Source organism: Eriocheir sinensis, chromosome 45 (genome assembly GCF_024679095.1).
Source record: "Eriocheir sinensis breed Jianghai 21 chromosome 45, ASM2467909v1, whole genome shotgun sequence".
Lineage (NCBI taxonomy): Eukaryota > Metazoa > Arthropoda > Malacostraca > Decapoda > Varunidae > Eriocheir > Eriocheir sinensis.
In genome coordinates this window covers 2,048,069-2,066,481 of record NC_066553.1, presented here as the reverse complement: position 1 = coordinate 2,066,481, position 18,413 = coordinate 2,048,069, and the positions used below count along the sequence as shown (strand labels likewise).

The 18,413-nt window shown below is 45.0% G+C and overlaps 2 protein-coding genes across 10 annotated transcripts in view; one reads left to right on the top strand and one right to left on the bottom strand.

The window, feature by feature from the left end:
* The window catches only part of LOC126980852 (uncharacterized), an 18,104-nt gene extending 12,983 nt beyond the window's left edge, over positions 1–5,121 (top strand). For all 9 annotated transcript variants that reach the window (XM_050831164.1, XM_050831162.1, XM_050831165.1 and 6 more), the window contains one exon: positions 26–5,121. In XM_050831164.1, coding sequence (XP_050687121.1) covers positions 26–533 — 508 coding nt within the window. In that variant the 3' untranslated portion in view covers positions 534–5,121. The remainder of the gene's footprint in view (positions 1–25) is intronic.
* On the bottom strand, positions 4,593–18,413 carry LOC126980853 (uncharacterized). The gene is made up of 5 exons (XM_050831168.1): positions 18,294–18,413; positions 11,734–11,933; positions 11,017–11,223; positions 7,452–7,647; positions 4,593–6,382 (listed from the first exon to the last, which is right to left on the bottom strand). Exons 2-4 carry the CDS (start codon positions 11,931–11,933, stop codon positions 7,461–7,463), a joined length of 594 nt encoding a protein of 197 aa, XP_050687125.1. The 5' UTR covers positions 18,294–18,413; the 3' UTR covers positions 4,593–6,382; positions 7,452–7,460.

Genomic DNA, 18,413 nt, shown 5'->3' with positions numbered 1-18,413 from the left:
TGTGATGCTTGTGGTGTGGTCACAGGTCTCCGGATGGCGGCGGAAGCACCCCCGGCAGCGTGAACGAGGCCGGGGACGTCCCACCACTCAGGTCCACCAAACTGAGACACTCGGCCACCACCGAGTCGGAGAGTGAATGTCGGGACTCCGGCTTCAACGAGGGCCCACCGTACCCCGACGTGAGCGACGCCAGCCACGTCTACAGCGACTTTGACGGACAGTCTTACCGTTCGAGACACTACTCCGAGGACTCCAGGCTCTCGTACGCGCCCGAGGACTATCCCCACGGCCACAAGTACTACATCACCGAGGAGAGGATGTTCAACTACGCCACCACGTTCATGCCAAACTATGAACAACGACGACTCAGACGAAACCGCTACAACTACTTAGACGATTACGATAATTATCAAGATTTTCCGGAGTCTGATAAGTATTACGACACTTCTAGTCTAAGCCGAGAGCACAGCGACAGCTTCATCTATGTCTCTTATCCTCCTGATGTGAAAAAAAGATTTAATGAAAATAGGTGATGAAAGAATTGCGAATTTTATCTTTTCGTATATTTAAAATGGCACTGTTTTGCCGAGAGAATGCCAGTGGAACAGAAGTGTAAGGCTGCATGAGGGAAGTGCTGCACCTCTGCTGACACAGAAACAATCATATCTTGAGGAAGTGAGGCACTTGGGGTTCATGCCGAGGTCAGTAACCTGTTTTGTTGACAAGAATCATGATAAATATTTTATAGATATGCAGCAATTTATGTACTCTATAAATTGTCAGCTGATATACCTATATTATTTGCTGATTCTTTTATATTATTTACATACTACTACATAGGCTAAAGGCAAATTTCCACCACATTACTATTCCATTATTTATCAGTGTAGAATGTGAAATGTAGACCAGACTTAGAAACCTTGTTTATACAATATAACTAACAAGTCTATCAGATGTACAGACTATGTGTGTTGCTATGGACCAAGACTTACTCATTAGTTTTTGAAGGCAAACTAGACGTTTTGATGATTTGTTACGTGATGACCTGAGCTGGCTGGTGACTGTGGGAAGGCCCGTGGCGGGAGTACAGAAAAGTCTTGTTTATTTGACAGTCCAGTTAGGAGGAGGTTCAGTAACAGTTAGGAGGAGGTTCAGTAACAGTTAGGAGGAGGTTCAGTAACAGTTAGGAGGAGGTTCAGTAACAGTTAGGAGGAGGTTCAGTAACAGTTAGGAGGAGGTTCAGTAACAGTTAGGAGGAGGTTCAGTAACAGTTAGGAGGAGGTTCAGTAACAGTTAGGAGGAGGTTCAGTAACAGTTAGGAGGAGGTTCAGTAACAGTTAGGAGGAGGTTCAGTAACAGTTAGGAGGAGGTTCAGTAACAGTGTTCCTAGTCAGGTTTGTTACCCAGAAACCCAGTATACTGTATGCCTTGGTATACCTATGCATTTCTTATGGAGTTATAAACACATTTTATTAATAAACTTAAAGTCAAGGAGACTTTTAAGGTTAGAAAAATTACAGGAGAGAATGGTGAGTTCTGAGTGCTGCCAGGTGCTTGCTCCATCTACCACTTACCCAACAGGCAAACTTGGTAGAAGTTGGCTTAGAGGAAAGTACATAAGCCAAGTGTCATTTTAGCAAGATTCTTCTGTACTCAAATGTCCCCAGCTGTTCATTATATGTAGACTACATGTTCTGCTCCTTCAGTGCTTGTACATTTTGGGAGCTTGTTTCTAAATGAGTAGAAGGATGGGGCGTCTGGGTCTCCCTGTCAAGGTATTTCAGACATAATCCTCAGTTTTGGGAGCACACAGGAAGCAGTCAACAACCAGGCTGTCAGCGGCCCACGGTTTGATTGTTCTTGACCCTAAAACACTGCTTATTACTCCCACACCTGAGCTGCTGTAAACACTTGGGCATCACACACCCGAAAGGAACACGCCATCTTGTTTACAGCATTTTGAGACTGTATAACCAGCAGTGCATTTTTTAATACTGACACACAGTTTAATGTCTCAAGGAACACCGATGGCAGAGCACAGTGCAAGGTAGCTTGTTGCCAGTGTTCCATGGTGCAATGTGCATGGTGCCACTGTCACTGGACTGGGCAGAGCAGCGGCTATGTTCGGCTCTGCTTTGTTGCTATACTGTACATGGTATGTGTTACGTTCATAACTTGTGAGTCTACTTAGAGAAAACTTATTTTTGTATTTAGTGGTACTCTATCACAAAGCGTTTTAGCTGAGTACAAATACAATGAAAAGACTCGTTTGTGATAACCGTTATGAAGGAAGGTAGAGTGTGGTGTTAGAGTTACACTTCCCACGAGGAGTATCTAGAGGAAAATGTAGATACCTGGAAGTTACGTACGGGGATAGGCATACATTCATAGTTGGTAGAGCACTCAGCATTTGTTACATTGAGACACAGTTAAAGAAGGTGACCAAGGAAGGCATACACAGCTGAGCAACATGTTAGCGAGATGATCTGTACTTTTCACTCCATTGTAGCCTTGGTAGTTAGCATTCAGTCACAGAGGCAAGTACTAACCAGTCCCTGAGATTCTGGTCCGAGGTTTTGACGGGACTAAACTAGACGCCATCACTTATGAATAACATTTGCATTCTACAGCTCCATTTTTTACACTTTTCATACAGCATTGAGATTTGCTGTTTCAACATATACATGAATAACAACTTGCGTTTCTTCCATAACTCTAAGGCTTTTTGATAACATTCCACTGGGACTCGTGTGATGACATGTCTGGAGGAAAAGGTGTCATTAGAGAAATTCCTGTCACCTTCAAGAGACCAAAGAAAACTTAGTAAATCTTTCACGTGTACAAAAATAATCCGTAAAATGTTTGTAAGCTTCACATTTCACTGGACTCCTAAGAATAAGTCCATCAGATTTGACACACGTATTAGACCACTCACAAGAACAAGAGGCTCGTCTCTCAGCTCCACAATGACTCACCAAAAGGGGTTCTACGATTTATTTCTCTGTGGTCCGTCCTTCCTTTAGATCTGCCAGTACTGTAATCTATCTATGCTAACGCATGATTAGTGAAGCAAGAACACTATAGTTATTTGCTGTAAAAGGAGGCTTCTGGGTAAACGCTTGCCACCATTAGCTAACCGGTAAAGCAGGTTGTGTTAGTCATGTCTTACGGCTGGCTAGAGTTGGCCAGCTTGTTATAACGCACTGGTCATTTGTCACATATTTGCTAATAAACTAGACTTTTCAGTAATGCCTTTGTCTTGTGTGCATTACATTACTTGCGGGTGTGTCTGGGCCTGGCAGGGCTGTGCTGGTGCTGGTGTGGATGTGTGTGTGTGTGTGTGTGTGTGTGTGTGTGTGTTAGACCTGCTAAATCCTCATTATTGATACCATATTTTCCACACACCTTTCTGGTTTTGTCACGGTGTTCTTAGCATAAGGAAATACTAATTCCACATTCCATGAGTAAATGTCATGCATTTAGATACAGATGCAGATAGGAACATTATTTGTATAGTATGTAATATTTATCTATCAAAATTTCTTATGTCTGTAATTTAAAGATGTCCCTCACTGAGAAACAGAAAAGGGCTGAGGTTGTGAAGATTACTATCGCTGAAAAATTTCTTTCCCCTAAAGGCTGTAAAAATACAATAAAGTGCTAGATGCAACAGGAGGGCAGACCCACATACACTGAGGTAATGTAATGCACAACACTTTAGTAAGTTTGAGCAATAAGTAGATAGCACTGTAGTGTAGCTGCATGCAGGCTGTGAGAAAGAAGAGCTGCAGTTAGCCTAAAGGTCTCTTAGTTCTGCTGACCATAACCTGCAACTCTACTCCCCAGCCGTGGACGTGAGGGTATGAATGTCACCTCAGGGGATATATACTTCAAACACAAAATTACTATGTGAAAATAAATACAAAAATGTCCTTACTCAGAAATTCATGATCTTCAAATTCAAATTGAGTGTGAGCATTGGATCACTCACATAGGATAATTATTGTTTTTAAGTGAGAAAGGCATTTATGCCTAACAATGTTTTCTTGAGCTTGATAATTCTAGTTATGTACTTAACGTATCTGGCCTTGCAAGATGGGACTGTTTTCTTATTGTGTAGGGGACAGCAGAGATGTATGTTGTGTGTTGCACCATTAGCCTTGTTTTGAAAAATGAATAGGTGTAAGCTTGACCTCCATGCTAGACTAGCCTTAATGTAATCAGTTTTATGCACCAATTAGTGGACACGGGATCTTCTGAGGGTAAAAGTCTTGGACGACAAACATCCGAGTCAGGTCATGGCCAGCTCCTGCCTTCTTACTGTAATATGTACCAAGTATGATGAATATACAAAGACCTGTGGTGATAATACTTATCGTTATTCAGGTTAATTTGCTGCCAAACATACACTGCTTGCTGAATGATATGCTGTTGCCCTGGTGCACTGGGCTAAGGTACATCTCAGGAGTGCCTCACCTCTCAACTTAAGTGCTATTTGCAAGCATCTCTGTTCATGTGTTAGGGTCCTCCAAGGATGGACCATGGACAATACAGGTAGGTTGTGATGCAAAAAGTGTACATTAAACACTTCATTCATGGGTACTGGTGAGTCTTGTACTTTTATTGCCTGGTGAATGTCACAAGATAAAATATCCTGTTGTACTTTCAAAGATTAATAGTACGTAATGTATATGGTGTATACAGAATGTTACTGGGCGAGGTGTGCCCCTACTGTGTGAGGGAACACCACACTCAGTATCACAGTTTTTGCATAAAATATTCCTCAACTGAGTCAAAAGAAGCTGCATTAAAAAGTGTAACTACAATCGTGACTTTGTGAATGCTGTCTGACACACTCAAGTTTAGGTATGACAATACTGTAAAATAACTATCACTATACACGTACTACATTGTTCACATGACAAAATCTGTTATGTTAATCCACAAGCACAACACTGCTCTCTGTGTTAGAAGGGTACATGAAGCCAAGCACTCATGCAGCACTGGACACAAATATGATCACAAAATTTGTCTCTTGCAGTTTCATCCTATTATGAACCCTTGTAACACATAATACCAAGGAATGAACAGTGAATGAAAGAAATATAATTGTTACTCAAATATGTGTTTCAATTGTACGTATTAACATGAGCAAGATAACTAATCATCATAGCTTCATCTTTAAATACATATCAGGAAACTGAGCAGTGAGGAGTGTTGACTTTGCTGCATCCACAAGGGAAGGTTAAGAGAGAGATACAGTCCACAGAGTCTCGGTGTGGCAGTAGCCTTCACCAGGGCAGCAGGTGACTGCTGCAAAATGCCTCAGCTACAGATGGAGGACTCTGTGGCAAAGTTAAGAGGCTGTGCATTGTAAAGTCAATATCTAATTCATGCTTGTTCTATAATGAGATTCCCTTATCACTAAGAGGAGTCTTAATTTGGCTGTAAAGTAACCGTTACCATATAAATCACCTAAACCTTTTAAATACTGTGTGACACACTATCATTAAGGCCCCTTCCTGGTGTTGTCATTACCATGCTTAGCTGATGATCCACAGGCCCAGTTGGGTACCTGAGGAAACCTGAGGCAGGTAAACTGTGGTATCCTGGATGTCACACTTGCCTTGTGTCCCGGGGTAGTGGCTTCATGCCCTACACAGGCTCAATGGCCAATGAGATGGAGATGAGCGTGCAGTTTAGTGTATGATCTCCACCTTACCAGCACTACTCGACACTATCACTGCAGTGTTCCTATTTCCTTACTAGGTAGAGTACAAAAGACCAATTTTTCATATGTACTTCATGTATCTGAGACTGGGTATACAATTTAATAGAATCAAATATATATAAAATCATGGAAAATTATTTACATACAAATTTACACACATCTACACAAAAATTCCTGTTATAACAAGAGAATTAAAACAATGTCAAGAAGTTTTATTAACAGTTATTGGATGAAAATGTTCCAACTGCAGTGAACTACCTAACAAATATGGTGTGTCCTTGCAACTATTTGGATGGATATGGCAATGGATTTTACTAATAATACTGATTGAAACTCAGCTAAAAGATTCAAATATTTCCCAATAAACACAGCTCATAAAATGCATCTTCAGGAATGAGAAGTCTTGGACTTTACTCTGGAGTTCCCAGTGCTGGGCCCAATAGTGAGCAGTACCTACTTTCCAGGTGAGGAATAATGCATATGAATAAAATATCTATTTACTTACATAGTAGTAAAAAATATAAATGTGTCATGGGCTGCTGAAAACTACTGTCCCTGTGGAAATATACAGGGTTTGTGGCAGCCCAGCAGAGAAGGTCAAGCCACCTCCTCTTGGTGTTGCAGGTGAAGCCATCCTGCCACGGTCCTTCCCTGGGCGGGGGAAGCGTCAGGTCAGTAGCTGTTGTGTCCAAGAGTCAAGATGGTTTACCTAGTGTTCATACAGCTTGGACTTTCAGTATTTCAATACATAAACTGTTCAATCTTCTTACAGGAAAACAAACTTTCCTTGAAAATTCATATAATTATAAGGTTTGCTTATAGCTATACTAAGGCAGGTGGAGCTGATCTGATGCAGGGCTTGATGAATGTCATTGGCTTCACTCTTTTCCATTTTTTTCCATATTTGCCTGGTTGATGTAGTGGAGATTTGTGGCATCTGTAATCATATACGTAGGCGGGTAATGGCCATATGGTGTCACTCGCCACACTTGGTTCAGTACGGAGTTTCCTTTCCCTTCACAGCAGTTTCTCTACACACGTTCATATTACAGTTACCACTAACGCGTTAAACAATAAACTCAGTAAACTATGCGTATGTACTCTGAGCTACGTTGTCATCAGCACAGCCCCATGTGTTCCATAATAAGTAGTATATAATAGTTCAGCCCTTCCTCGCTGAGCCCTGCCGCAGGTTCAATTCAGTTCAGTTCAGTAGTAGGCGTGGGATAAGCTGTTTCTTTAGTTGTGCTGCAGTTCCTGTGTTTTCTGTCTTGTTTTCCAGATAGTTTTAATATATTCTTTTCTTTCTTGTATATCTTTGATTTTTTGTTCACCAAAAAGTAATGTTTCTGCTATTATTTTTTGTGTTGTGAGAAGTTGACTAAGTTAAATTTGTTTCTTATATCTTCATAACCTGTACACTCTAAAAGAAAATGTTCTACTGTTTCCTTGTCACAGTCATCATATGGACATGGCTCATTCTTTCCTTGGTAGCCATTTCTCCAGTTTAAACTTGGCGTGTTGGTTCTTGCTCTCATCATTAACCTTGATTCTTGAGTGTTGTCTATCCAACTTTTTTCTTCTATATAACTCTTGTATTTTCTGTATATACTTAGTGTAGATTTCTGTTCTGCTTCCCTTGAGAGGTCAATAATAGTTCAGCCCTTCCTCGCCGAGCCCTGCCGCAGGTAAACACTGTGTCCAGCACCCACACACTCACCTGCGACCACTACCGGCGGTACTCCATGACCTTCATCGTCTGGAACTGGTCGAGCAGCACCGCGGAGGGCGTGGGGCAGCGGGGGAACAGGCGGTCACAGTCCCCGCCCCCCCGGCCCAGGTCCCTCGCCGCCAGGTACTCCGCCAGGCCGCCCTGATGACCTTGCCGCCGCACCGCAGACCCCACCGCTGCCGAGCTGGGGATGCAGTACACGATGGCTTAATATAATAATCTCAAACCCGGTCAGACATCTTATGATCTGCATAGGACTTGCACAACACGACACAATCATTTTTGACTCCATAGCGGGTGTGGCGTGCCCTTAACTCTGCATATAACTCTACACCCGCCACGCCCACCAGCTGCAGGCAAGTTCGTAAGCTCCCCAACCAAACACAGAATACTATGAAAATTCCTTGTATTGTGTTTGCGATTGATATAAATATTGTTATGCCGGACGTGTTACTTGGGTTCCGTGTCGCCGTCAGAGTGGAGTGGGAGGAGTATATGTAAACACACAACTTCAACTTCTGTAGTCATTCTTTCTTCTTAGTACACTCTCACACTTTTCCTTTCTCACACTAGCTTACTACTACTACTCTCTTCTCTTCTCTCTCTATCTTCTATATATCAGAATCAGTAATATTACAGAATATATATTTCAGATCATAGATCAGTAGCAAAAATATCATAGCAATAGCAAGCTGGCAACTGCCGCCTGGCGCCTGGCCGCGCCCTGGGGGCGCGGACGTCGCCTTCCTCCCCGGCCCGCCTTCCGTTCCTCCCCTGGCCTCGCCTATGGCTTAGCCTCTAACAGCTGCCCCCACAACACTATCCCCCACCCTTAATTGTGATCGTCTTAACTACATGATCTGACTCAAGACAATTAATACAAACAAAATAATAATCAAATGTGGACGCCTGCGCCTGCTCTGTCTCTGTCTCGCTGTTGTCTCCTGCGTTCTCTCTGGTCGTCCTGCGCGTTCGTCGTCCCTGGAACATGGTGTCTGGCCCGGGTCGTGGAACATCTGCCGAAGCCGGGTCGTCAGGCCCTCGGTCAGCTCCTCGGAGGTCCTCGTCGTCCTCGACGTCCCTTCGCGTCGTCGTCGTCTGTCGCGTGCTCTTTTGTTGCTTTGTGGTTTCCGGTTTCTGGTAGTTTCCGGTTGTGCGTGGCATTTCCGGGTTAACTTTTTCCGTTTCTGTTTTTCTCCGTCCTCGGCTTCTCGAGAGGCGTTACTGTCGTCTTCGGAGCCACCAGGCTGAGCAGGTTCTTAGGGCTTCTTCAGCCTCCTTGCAGGCTTCTTCTCCTCTTACTTTCCTCTTCCTCCTTCCTCTCCTTCCTTCTTCCTCCTTCTCGCAACCTTTGCCTCCTGCCCCCCTTCCTGTGTCGGCGCTGTGTCGTCGACAGCCTCTGGCTGTGTCCTGAGACCCAAACAAGGCTTGGCAAGCTAGACCTAACAAGGACTCCCACTCAATGGCATTGTGAGCTTTTGCAGCTTCAGCTTCAGCTTTTGCTCTGTCACTTGTATCTTCAGCTGAGGGCTGAGTCAGCAGCAGTCAGTGGCATCACGCAGCCAATCACGCCATGCCGCAGGTCAGGCTGGGGGTATGCCTTCCTGGGGTGCGCGCCAAGGTCGCCGCCGAGTTCTGACTGAAACCCCGCGCCTCCTGCTTCTGTTTCTAACTCGTCCCTGAAAAATGTTGCGCGTTCAGGTGCTGGAGCTGCCTAAGCTGCCTGTGTCAGCCCCGTGTCCTGCAAGGCTGCTCCAGCGCCGCCCCTTTGAGGCTTGTGGCCACCTCCAGCGCCGCCCCTAACGTTAGCGTGTGGCTGCAGCCCGCCTGGTCATCCCATCCAGCCAGGAGTTCTGCAGCAACTGCCCCTGAGCGTGCCTGCCCCCATTTCTTTCTTGCGAAGACAGCGGGCTAGAGGGCTCTTTCAACAGGCGAGACCCAACTCAGGCAAAACAGAGAACCATGCGGGGTTGCGGAAGGCGGCTCAGGGGCAAGGTTAACCAACCCCTTGCCCTTGGGCACTGGCTGTCCGTTTCTTCCCTGCAGCCACACTGGTCTTCTTCTCTGCACTCTCTCTTCAAGGGCCTTTGTTTGTTTTCTCTTCGTATGTTCCAGGTCTTGTGTCTTCTTTGTGTGTGTGTTCTCTCTCCTCTTGTCCGTTCTCCACTCCTTGTTTCTGGTCCCAGTTCGTTCTCCCTCTTCTACTGCTTCTTTCCCATTGTTCTTTTTCATCTTGGTATCTCTTCACTGTGTTGCTTCTTCTAGCTGTTCTTTTGCTGTGCTCTTTCTTCTTTTGTGTTTGTTGTGCTCTTTTGTTTTGTTCTTTGTCTGTGTTGTTCTTTTCTTCCTGTTCTGTGCTGTTTTGTTTCTTTCTGTTCTCTTGTTTTGTTCTCTGCTCTTTCTTGTTGTTGCTTCTCTTCTTGTTTCCTCTTGGCAGTCTGTTTCTCTTCTCTTTCTCCCTTGAACTGGTCTCCTTCTCCTGCACAGTCAAGTCTGGTCTCCTCACGAATGCCTACCGACCGTCCAAGTGTCTATCAATGTGCCTCCAATCCTTGCAAGTGTCCGCCATTGAGTTCACCGCCGGGTGTGGTTTAAACACAACTTGGCTCGTCTTACTTCTATATTCTTCTTTGTAGTTTAATACTCTCTTTAATCTTCTTCCTTATAAGTACCTTCAATAGTGACTCTTTACTCCTCTTCTCTCCTATATAGACTATTACTAACACTGATATAATATCGACAGTATATTACTTCAGAGAATATATCAGAACAGTACAGTCTAGAATATGCACAATATTACAGTTAGCTTTAACACATCGCCGGCAAAATATATACTCCCCTTCCTCGCCCTCCCTTCCTTCGCCTCTTGCTCGCCTGCGCAGGCCTTCTGGGTAATAGGATTAAATTGTAGCAGACCACACGAGAAGTCTCTTTAGTATATCTGGTATTGCGAAGAAAAAAACGGATCATTGTGGAGATTATAGTTTGGTTTGGTCGCTCACAATGACTCTGTTGGACTGTCGAACTGGCCCTTATTAATGAAAGCCAAAGGGGGCAGCCCTCGACTCACTATGATAGATTTGTTCAACCATATACCTGAGACTTTTACTTTACTTTCCACTCCTTCAGGGGGCTTCGTGGTGCAGTGGTTAGCACACTCGGGGCTCACAATCGAGAGAGCCCAGGTGCGATTCCCGGGCGGAGTGTGAAAATTTGGGCGGCTTTTCCGATACCCTACTGGCCTACGCCCCTGTCCACCCAGCAGTGAGTGGGTACCAGGTATCAATCAGGGGTTGTGTCCCGTCTCCTGAGGTCTGTCTCCTTCTATAATTCCTTCCCCTTCTGTCTCTCTCCGGCATATGACCACAGATGTTGCGCCGACTAAACGAAACTTTCCAACTTTTTTCCACTCCTTCAATATCCTCTCAGTGTAATCCACTAATCAATAACACAACTTCATTGCGGCTTCAATTGTATGGTTCAGCACGCACTGTATGTTCACTGGCGTCACTGTCTTGAACATACTTCAGTACAACAAAGTGCGTGGACCAACCTGAGGATGGCGTGGAAGTCCTTGACGCGGCCGTTGAGGGAGGGCTCGGGTATGCGGCCGATGGCACAGGTCAGCTCCAGGACGCAGCCCGAGGCGTCGTGCTCCAGGGCGGCCTCGAAGATCCTCTCGACGCGGGGGTCCAGCGGGGCGTCCCTGGCGTGGCGGCGGTGGCGGAAGGGGAAGAAGCCCCCCGGGGTCCCTCCTCCCCTGGGCGAGTAGGGAGATTAGGGCAATATTAATACAACAGACAGATATGTTCTTGGGCACACATGACGCCAACATTTGCCACCTCTCTCTCTCTCTCTCTCTCTCTCTGTGACTTGTTCTTTCAAAGCTTAAAGTCAGGAACTACAGCAAAATTTTGTAACGTGAACGTGACAACTAAAAATCAATCAAGTATTGCGTTACAAGTTCTGGAGAGAGAGAGAGAGAGAGAGAGAGAGAGAGAGAGAGAGAGAGAGAGAATGTTACTCAACTCGTGTTAACTTGTCAGACACGTAAGCCCCTTACTCTTTTCTAGTAAATATACTCATTACTGGTTAGTCCACAAGCAACCCCTACCCCGGCCCCCTTATCCCCAAATTATAATAAATGGCTATATATCTTATCTGTGGCTGCTGGGTCGTGGAAAACGGGGCTTGCTTTATATAGTGATGTGAAGAAAGTACCGTTCCATTGGTAACACTGTGCAAGGAAGGAAGGAAGGCAGGTACTCACGGGTTCTTGCCACCGTTCCGGTTGTAGTAGTGGTAGGCACTAGTGCGGCCTGCCTGGAAGGCGAGGCCAGCCACCAGCAGTCCGAGGCCCGCCGTGAACAGTGTATTGTTGGTGAGCCGCACGCCCACGCCCTGCGGAGCCACCATGCCCACGCCCGCCACCGCCAGCACCAGCACCGCCGCCCACATGCATACACGCATCTGTGGCACATGGCGACAGGGCTCAGAGGATGCTGTTTATTAACCTATTCATCTTTTACGATACACGAGACAGGAAAATTACTATAGTGTGCAGCTACATGTCTCTCTTTTCCAGTTACGCATTTGTATAGTACGTCACGTGTGTGTGTGTGTGTGTGTGTGTCGCCTCTCCTCATCACGTGTCGCCACAATGAGGGTGCAGCATCTTTGTTCTGACGTCAGTGGCTTGCGCGTCAAACGTAATCACCCAACTTCCTCCCGATGCCGTTGTTAACTCTTTTGTGGGTCGCGTGCCGCATCTAATGGCTGTCTGGCGGAAGGGAGGAGGGCAGGGAGACGGGGAGGACAGGGGAGAGAGAGAGAGGTAGGTAGGTAGAGGGGGAGGGAGCAAGAATACGAGTTAGTTAAGAGAGGGAGGGATAACTATACATCATAACAATAGCGTGGCCTTGAGACTGAGAGGACGAGAGAGAGAGAGGAGGAGGAGGATGTGCATGCAATCTGTGGACGCCTGCGGGTGATGAGCACGGCGCGTCATGCATGGCCCGCGCGGCACAATAACACATCGGAGTGCAAGCATCTCATTACACGGTACAAGACGACGCGGCTCTGTGATTTACTTTCCCAAATGACTGTGTCTCGTTTCGTGGCTACTTATTGCGCTTTGAGACTTGTGATCAACCGCCTTGCTCGCCCGTGAACGCATGTGCTAAGAGGAGGGTCTGCAAACTCTTCGCGACAACAAAAAACATGATAGCTTTTTCAAATAACTGAGTTTCGTGTGAGCTGATGCATCTCTGTGTGGCTTTTTCATGCGTCTAAGAAGTTATGATCAACCGCCTTGCTCGCCCGTGAACGCATGTGCTAAGAGGATTTTCAAATAACCGAGTTTCGTGTAAGCTGATGCATCTCTGTGTGGCTTTTTCATGCGTCTGAGAAGTTATGATCAACCGCCTTGCTCGCCCGTGAACGCATGTGCTAAGAGGAGGGTCTGCCAACTCCACGCCAAACAAAAACAGGATCTATATTTCTCTTTCTCAAATAACTGGGTAGCGTGTGAACTGGTGCATCCCTGTATGTGCTCGTTTAGCTTTTTACGCCGCTGGACTTAGCATCAACTCCCAGCAGCGGATGATAAATGTGTGTGTGTGTGTGTGTGTGTGTGTGTGTGTGTGTGTGTGTGATGCTGTTGATTCGCAGTGCTGCTGAACCTAAATCGTCGTAGCATTGAGCAAGCTGGAGACGGGTGAATGGCTACCGAATTGATCCTCACTGCTTTCCCCCTTTCCCAACAACTTATTTTGCAGCGGCGGCGCACGGACGCGGAGAGACATGGGTGCGTGGGTTAATTATTACTGGGAGGCGCCACCGAAACAAGTGAACCGAGAAACTCATTAGAGGAGGATATTTACAGTCTCTCGATACGTTGAATGAAGGCTAATCACGCGCACACAGACAACGGAGAAAGACAAGGAGACTAATATTGGAGAAAGGCGTTAGAGAAAATACGGTTTCATGAGAAGAGATTGTAGTTCCGATGCAGAAGACAAAAGCTATACAAGAACACAAAAGCGATGGAGAAAGCTACCGCCAGAAGAGACATAGATTACTTCTAAACAGGACGCTTATAACAGTACCGTTTTCCTCATTTTTCACAAAACTGGAACAGGGAAGAGAGAGCCAGGCTTGCCGCAGACTCTCTAAGAAAAAAGCGATTACGGACTTACTAAAACCATTTTGGGAGAAAATTATATAGTACCAGACTTATTAGTAACCGTTTGTGCGATATGTTTAGTTTTCCAGCCAGCTTAGATAACAGGATTATAATTGTTGTCAGGCTTTCCACGGGTCTTGAATGACATTGACGAACATTGGTACAGTTTTTCGCCGCGAGCGGATTAGATCATCAACGTAGAGCGCTCCTTTCATCCCAGGCGTGGCTGTGCATGTGAAAAGTGAAAACTCTCCCTCTACGCCAGCCAAGCCCAGCAAAAGAGCATAGGCTGGGCTGGGGACGCACATCTTAACCCCTTGACTGCAGATTTCCTACCAGAAGATATCACCAAGCTACAGGAGTGGAACAAAAAGTGGCTGCTACAATTCAATGAAGAAAAATGTAAAGTCCTGCACCTTGGGAGGGGAATCCAGCACTTCAGTACCACATGGGAAACACTCCACTATCCACCACAGAGGCAGAGAAAGACCTGGGACTATATGTTACCAGGCTACCAGTGAAGGACAAATCCGTACCAATCGCAGAGGACGGGTTATGAACCAGGTGTGAAATTTACTGAACAAACTCATGCTCTGATAACAAATTTAACCATAAGCTTTGAGATAAGGAGCGACGAAACTTAATAGGTCCACATTTATTTCACTATATTCAAATACTACCAGTAAATTTGTGAAGGCATTTTTCTCTCTACAGCTGAGTGGAAATCTTGTGCTGTAGAGGGTAGAGGGAAGGTGCCCCCCCCCCTTCCCTCGCCTAAGCTCTTATAGTACTGTAGTGACACATAACACACACCATTTTCTTTCTCGTTTCATCCACCTTCATTTCTTCAGTCTGCCCTGTAACTCACTTAGTCCTCTTCTCTTCTTACACTCTCGCAACGCACTGATATCTTGTTCTTCACATTCATCACATTATGGGTTACTACAATGTTTCCCTCCCACAGAAAGGGTGTCTACATGCAATCCAAGCCGCCTGAGCTGCGCCCCCCCCGTCCCTCGCACACCGCAGCCTTGCAACACAGCCTCTCACCAGCGCACGTGTGTTGCCAAAGACATCGTGTATACAGCATGTTGAGTCCCACGGGTCCAGGAACCATAGTGTTGGGGCCCCCGGCTGATGGTGTGTCGGGGAAAACAACAACAGAAGTAATGGTGGTGATGATGGTGGTGATGAAGGTGGTGGTGATGGTGGTGTTAGTAGCATATAGTAGTAGTAGTAATAGTAGTAAAGTAGTAGTAGTAGTAGTAGTATTGTTGTTGTTGTTGTTGTTGTACACCTTTCTCCTATGTGTGTGTGTATGTGTGTGTGTCCTTGCCTACCATGCATAGTTGTCTAATAGCCTCATAATAACATCTGTAATTGGCAACATAATAATTGTCCTTTTAATCATGTAATTGTCTTCTTGCAGGACATACAAACGCGTATTTCCCGTCAAGAGAGAGAGAGAGAGAGAGAGAGAGAGAGAGAGAGAGAGAGAGAGAGAGAGATTACACGTTTGGGAGAGTGTTGCCTAAGATTGTGTACATCATTTTGTTCCTCCGCAGCGTTGCCAGAATGTCGTATCCACCACCACAACAACAACAACAACATGAGCAAGAGGAAGAAGAAAATAAACAGCGATAACACAATGGCAGCGGAAAACCATAAATAACACATCCCAAAATGAACCAATCTCAATTAATTATCGCGTGACACAAACTCGACTGTTTATTACCGCGATTACCTGTGTCTATTACCGCGACGTTGAGGCGGGTTCTTTTTATCATGCCGAGAAGAATGATGAGGAGAATGAGGAAGAAAATAGAGAAAGCATTAAAGAAAGCATAGAGCGTGAAAACAAGCAACTAAGAAAGCAAGCAAGCGAGTAAGAAAGAGAGACAGCAAGAAAGAAAGCAATAGAGTGAGAGGAAGCCAGGAAGAGACGGGAAAATAAAGAAGGAAACAGAAATAAAGCATGGAAGAAATTAAGCATGAAAGAAATTAAGCATGAAAGAAATTAAGCATGAAAGAAATTAAGCATGAAAGAAATTAATAAGCATGAAATAAATTAAGCATGAAAGAAATTAAGCATGAAAGAAATTAAGCATGAAAGAAATTAATAAGCATGAAATAAATTAAGCATGAAAGAAATTAAGCATGAAATAGATAATGCAAGAAAGAAACAAAGTATATAAGAAAGAAAACATGGAAAAAAGAAACATGGAAGAACGAATGAAAGAAAGACAGCAAGATACCAAGAAAGACAGAGAGCGAGAAAGAGAACAAGAAAAAGAGAAAAGGAAAGAAAGCAAGAAGGAAAGAAAACAAGAAAGAATGAAAGAAAAAGGGAGATAGAGAAAGAAAGACAAAGAAAGAAAAAAGAAAATGAGAGAATGAATAAGAGAAAAAAAAGATTGAAGAATTAATGAAAACAAAACAAAACAAAAGACAACGAGACTCAACCCCCCCCCCAAAAAAAAAAAATTAGTCTTACGAAAAAACAAACAAAAAAATATATATATATATAAAGGAAATGTATGACGCAGATGGGACGCTTTTTAATGGTTCTCCGCCGAGCACAATAAATCATACGGGTCATCAGTGCCACATATTAAAGTTACAAAAATGAAGAAAATAGGAAACTGCATGTAAATCATCTCTAATGAATCGAGCAAGTTCCCTATATCAAAGCATTTGTGATCAGTTTATGCATCATCTATTTTAGGGGGTTTATATCATGGCACAAATTTGGCACGTCGCTGCTACACGGTAAAACCACAAATTTGGCCCATCGCTGCTACACGGTTAATAACAGTCCAGGAGCTAATGAGGATACTAGTGATGCAGTAATGACCTCACCAAGAGCCCGGACACACCTGTTGCCGCTGCAGGGGGCGAGATGGATGGCGGGGAGGCGGAAGCTGTGATCCCGTCGCCCGCTCCACCATGATTACACGTTGATCAATAGCAATACGGTCCGCCATGCAGGAAAGACATATAGCCCAATAAGCCTCAGGAGATGACATAATATGATGACCCGGTATAAAACATGCACCATATACAGCTACCAGCGTTCATCTTCTCTCTAGTTTTCATTCTATTCCTATTCTGCGATTCGTTAGGCGGCCGATAGATTTTTTATGACCCCACGTATTGGCTTTCAGGTTGCTAAGTGAAAGAGCTCGGCCAAATAACGTGGTCTCCCCAAAACTGCAGCACCCTAACCTACCTTAAATGCCACCTTAATTCCTTCCCTTTTTCCATCCTTTCTATTCCCTTTCTCTCCTTTTTTTTTTTATTATTGTTTCCTTTTTTTGTGCCCTTGAGCTGTCTCCTTTGTTGTAAAAAAATATTCGCTCCATTCTTTCTTCCTTTCTTTCTTTCCTCTTTCCTATAGTATCCCTAAAACCTATAGTACACTCCCGCCCGTCCCTCACACCAGACTGCACCTTCACGTTCAAAAACACGAGTAGAATCTTCTTCCTACAGCTATCATTCTTTCTCTATTCTGCGATTCGTTATACCGCCGATAGTTTTTTTTATTTCCACTGCACATGTCCCCACCCAACCTATAGTACACTCCCGCCCTGCACCTTCACGTTAAAAAGAAACACGAGTAAAATCAGAAACACGTTCTGTTATTGAGTTTCCGTCCGGTAAAAACATTGAAGTAGGGAAGTGAATGGCTCCGATTGACGTCGCGCGCACGGGAAAGAAAATCACAACACGTGGGCGAGCGTGCAAGTGAAGAGATATATTTTTTTCATTCCGTTTACATGTGCACACGTTTCCCTTTTCGTCCCTTGCGGCTGGACAGAGGAACAGCGACGGAAATGGACGAGATACAACTATGTGCCGGAAAATATAAATTGTAGAGAAGTTGTGGGTCTAACCTAACCTAAGCTAACCTAACCTAGCCCAACCCGACCTAACCTAACTTAACTTAACCCCTTGACTGCGGATTTCCTACAAGATGACCTCACCAAACTACAGCAATGGAACAAAAAATGGCGCTACAGTGCAATGAAGAAAAATGTAGTCATGCACCTTGGAAATTGATATCCAGTGTACTGATACCACATGGGAAACACTCCACTATCCACCACAGGGGCAGAGAAAGACCCGGGACTACATTATTTTACCAGGCAACCAGTGAAAGCCAAATCGTGCCAATCGCAGCGGACGGGTTGACCTTTCTTTAGATCTTGGGCGGAGGAAGGAGGGTGGGAAGGTGAACGCAAGCCTCGAAAAATGTATTCCCCCGTATGACAACACCTACACAGATCCACGACAAGCCCTTCCGTCACCGGCCTGCATTGCGCATCGCCCGCGTGACTGGAGGGACTGTGACGGGCTGTGACGCTTCCAGTTCGTCCCCCGTCACCCCTTTCACTGGCAGGCTTTGATCAGTCTGCCTTCAACTTTCCTATTACTTTGATTCGGCGCCTTCAGGAGAGGAATGCTAGATTATCCTTTCCGTTTCCCCGCTTCTCCTCTCTCCCAATATGACACAGCACAGGTATTCTCCATTATTATTATTATTATCATTATTATTGTTTCTTACCGTCCTTGCAACGTATATATTTAATTAGCCCAACTAAATAAAATCTTCAGTCTATCCTTTCGCTTCGCCCTCCGTGACTCACCTTCGCTGTCTGTTTGTCAAGCGTGTACTGCGGTGCGTCCTCGCGAGCGTTGCTGTTATATACTACTTGTTGCTTCAGCAGTGAAAGTGTGTGCGGTAACCTTGGGCGGGGCGGGACACA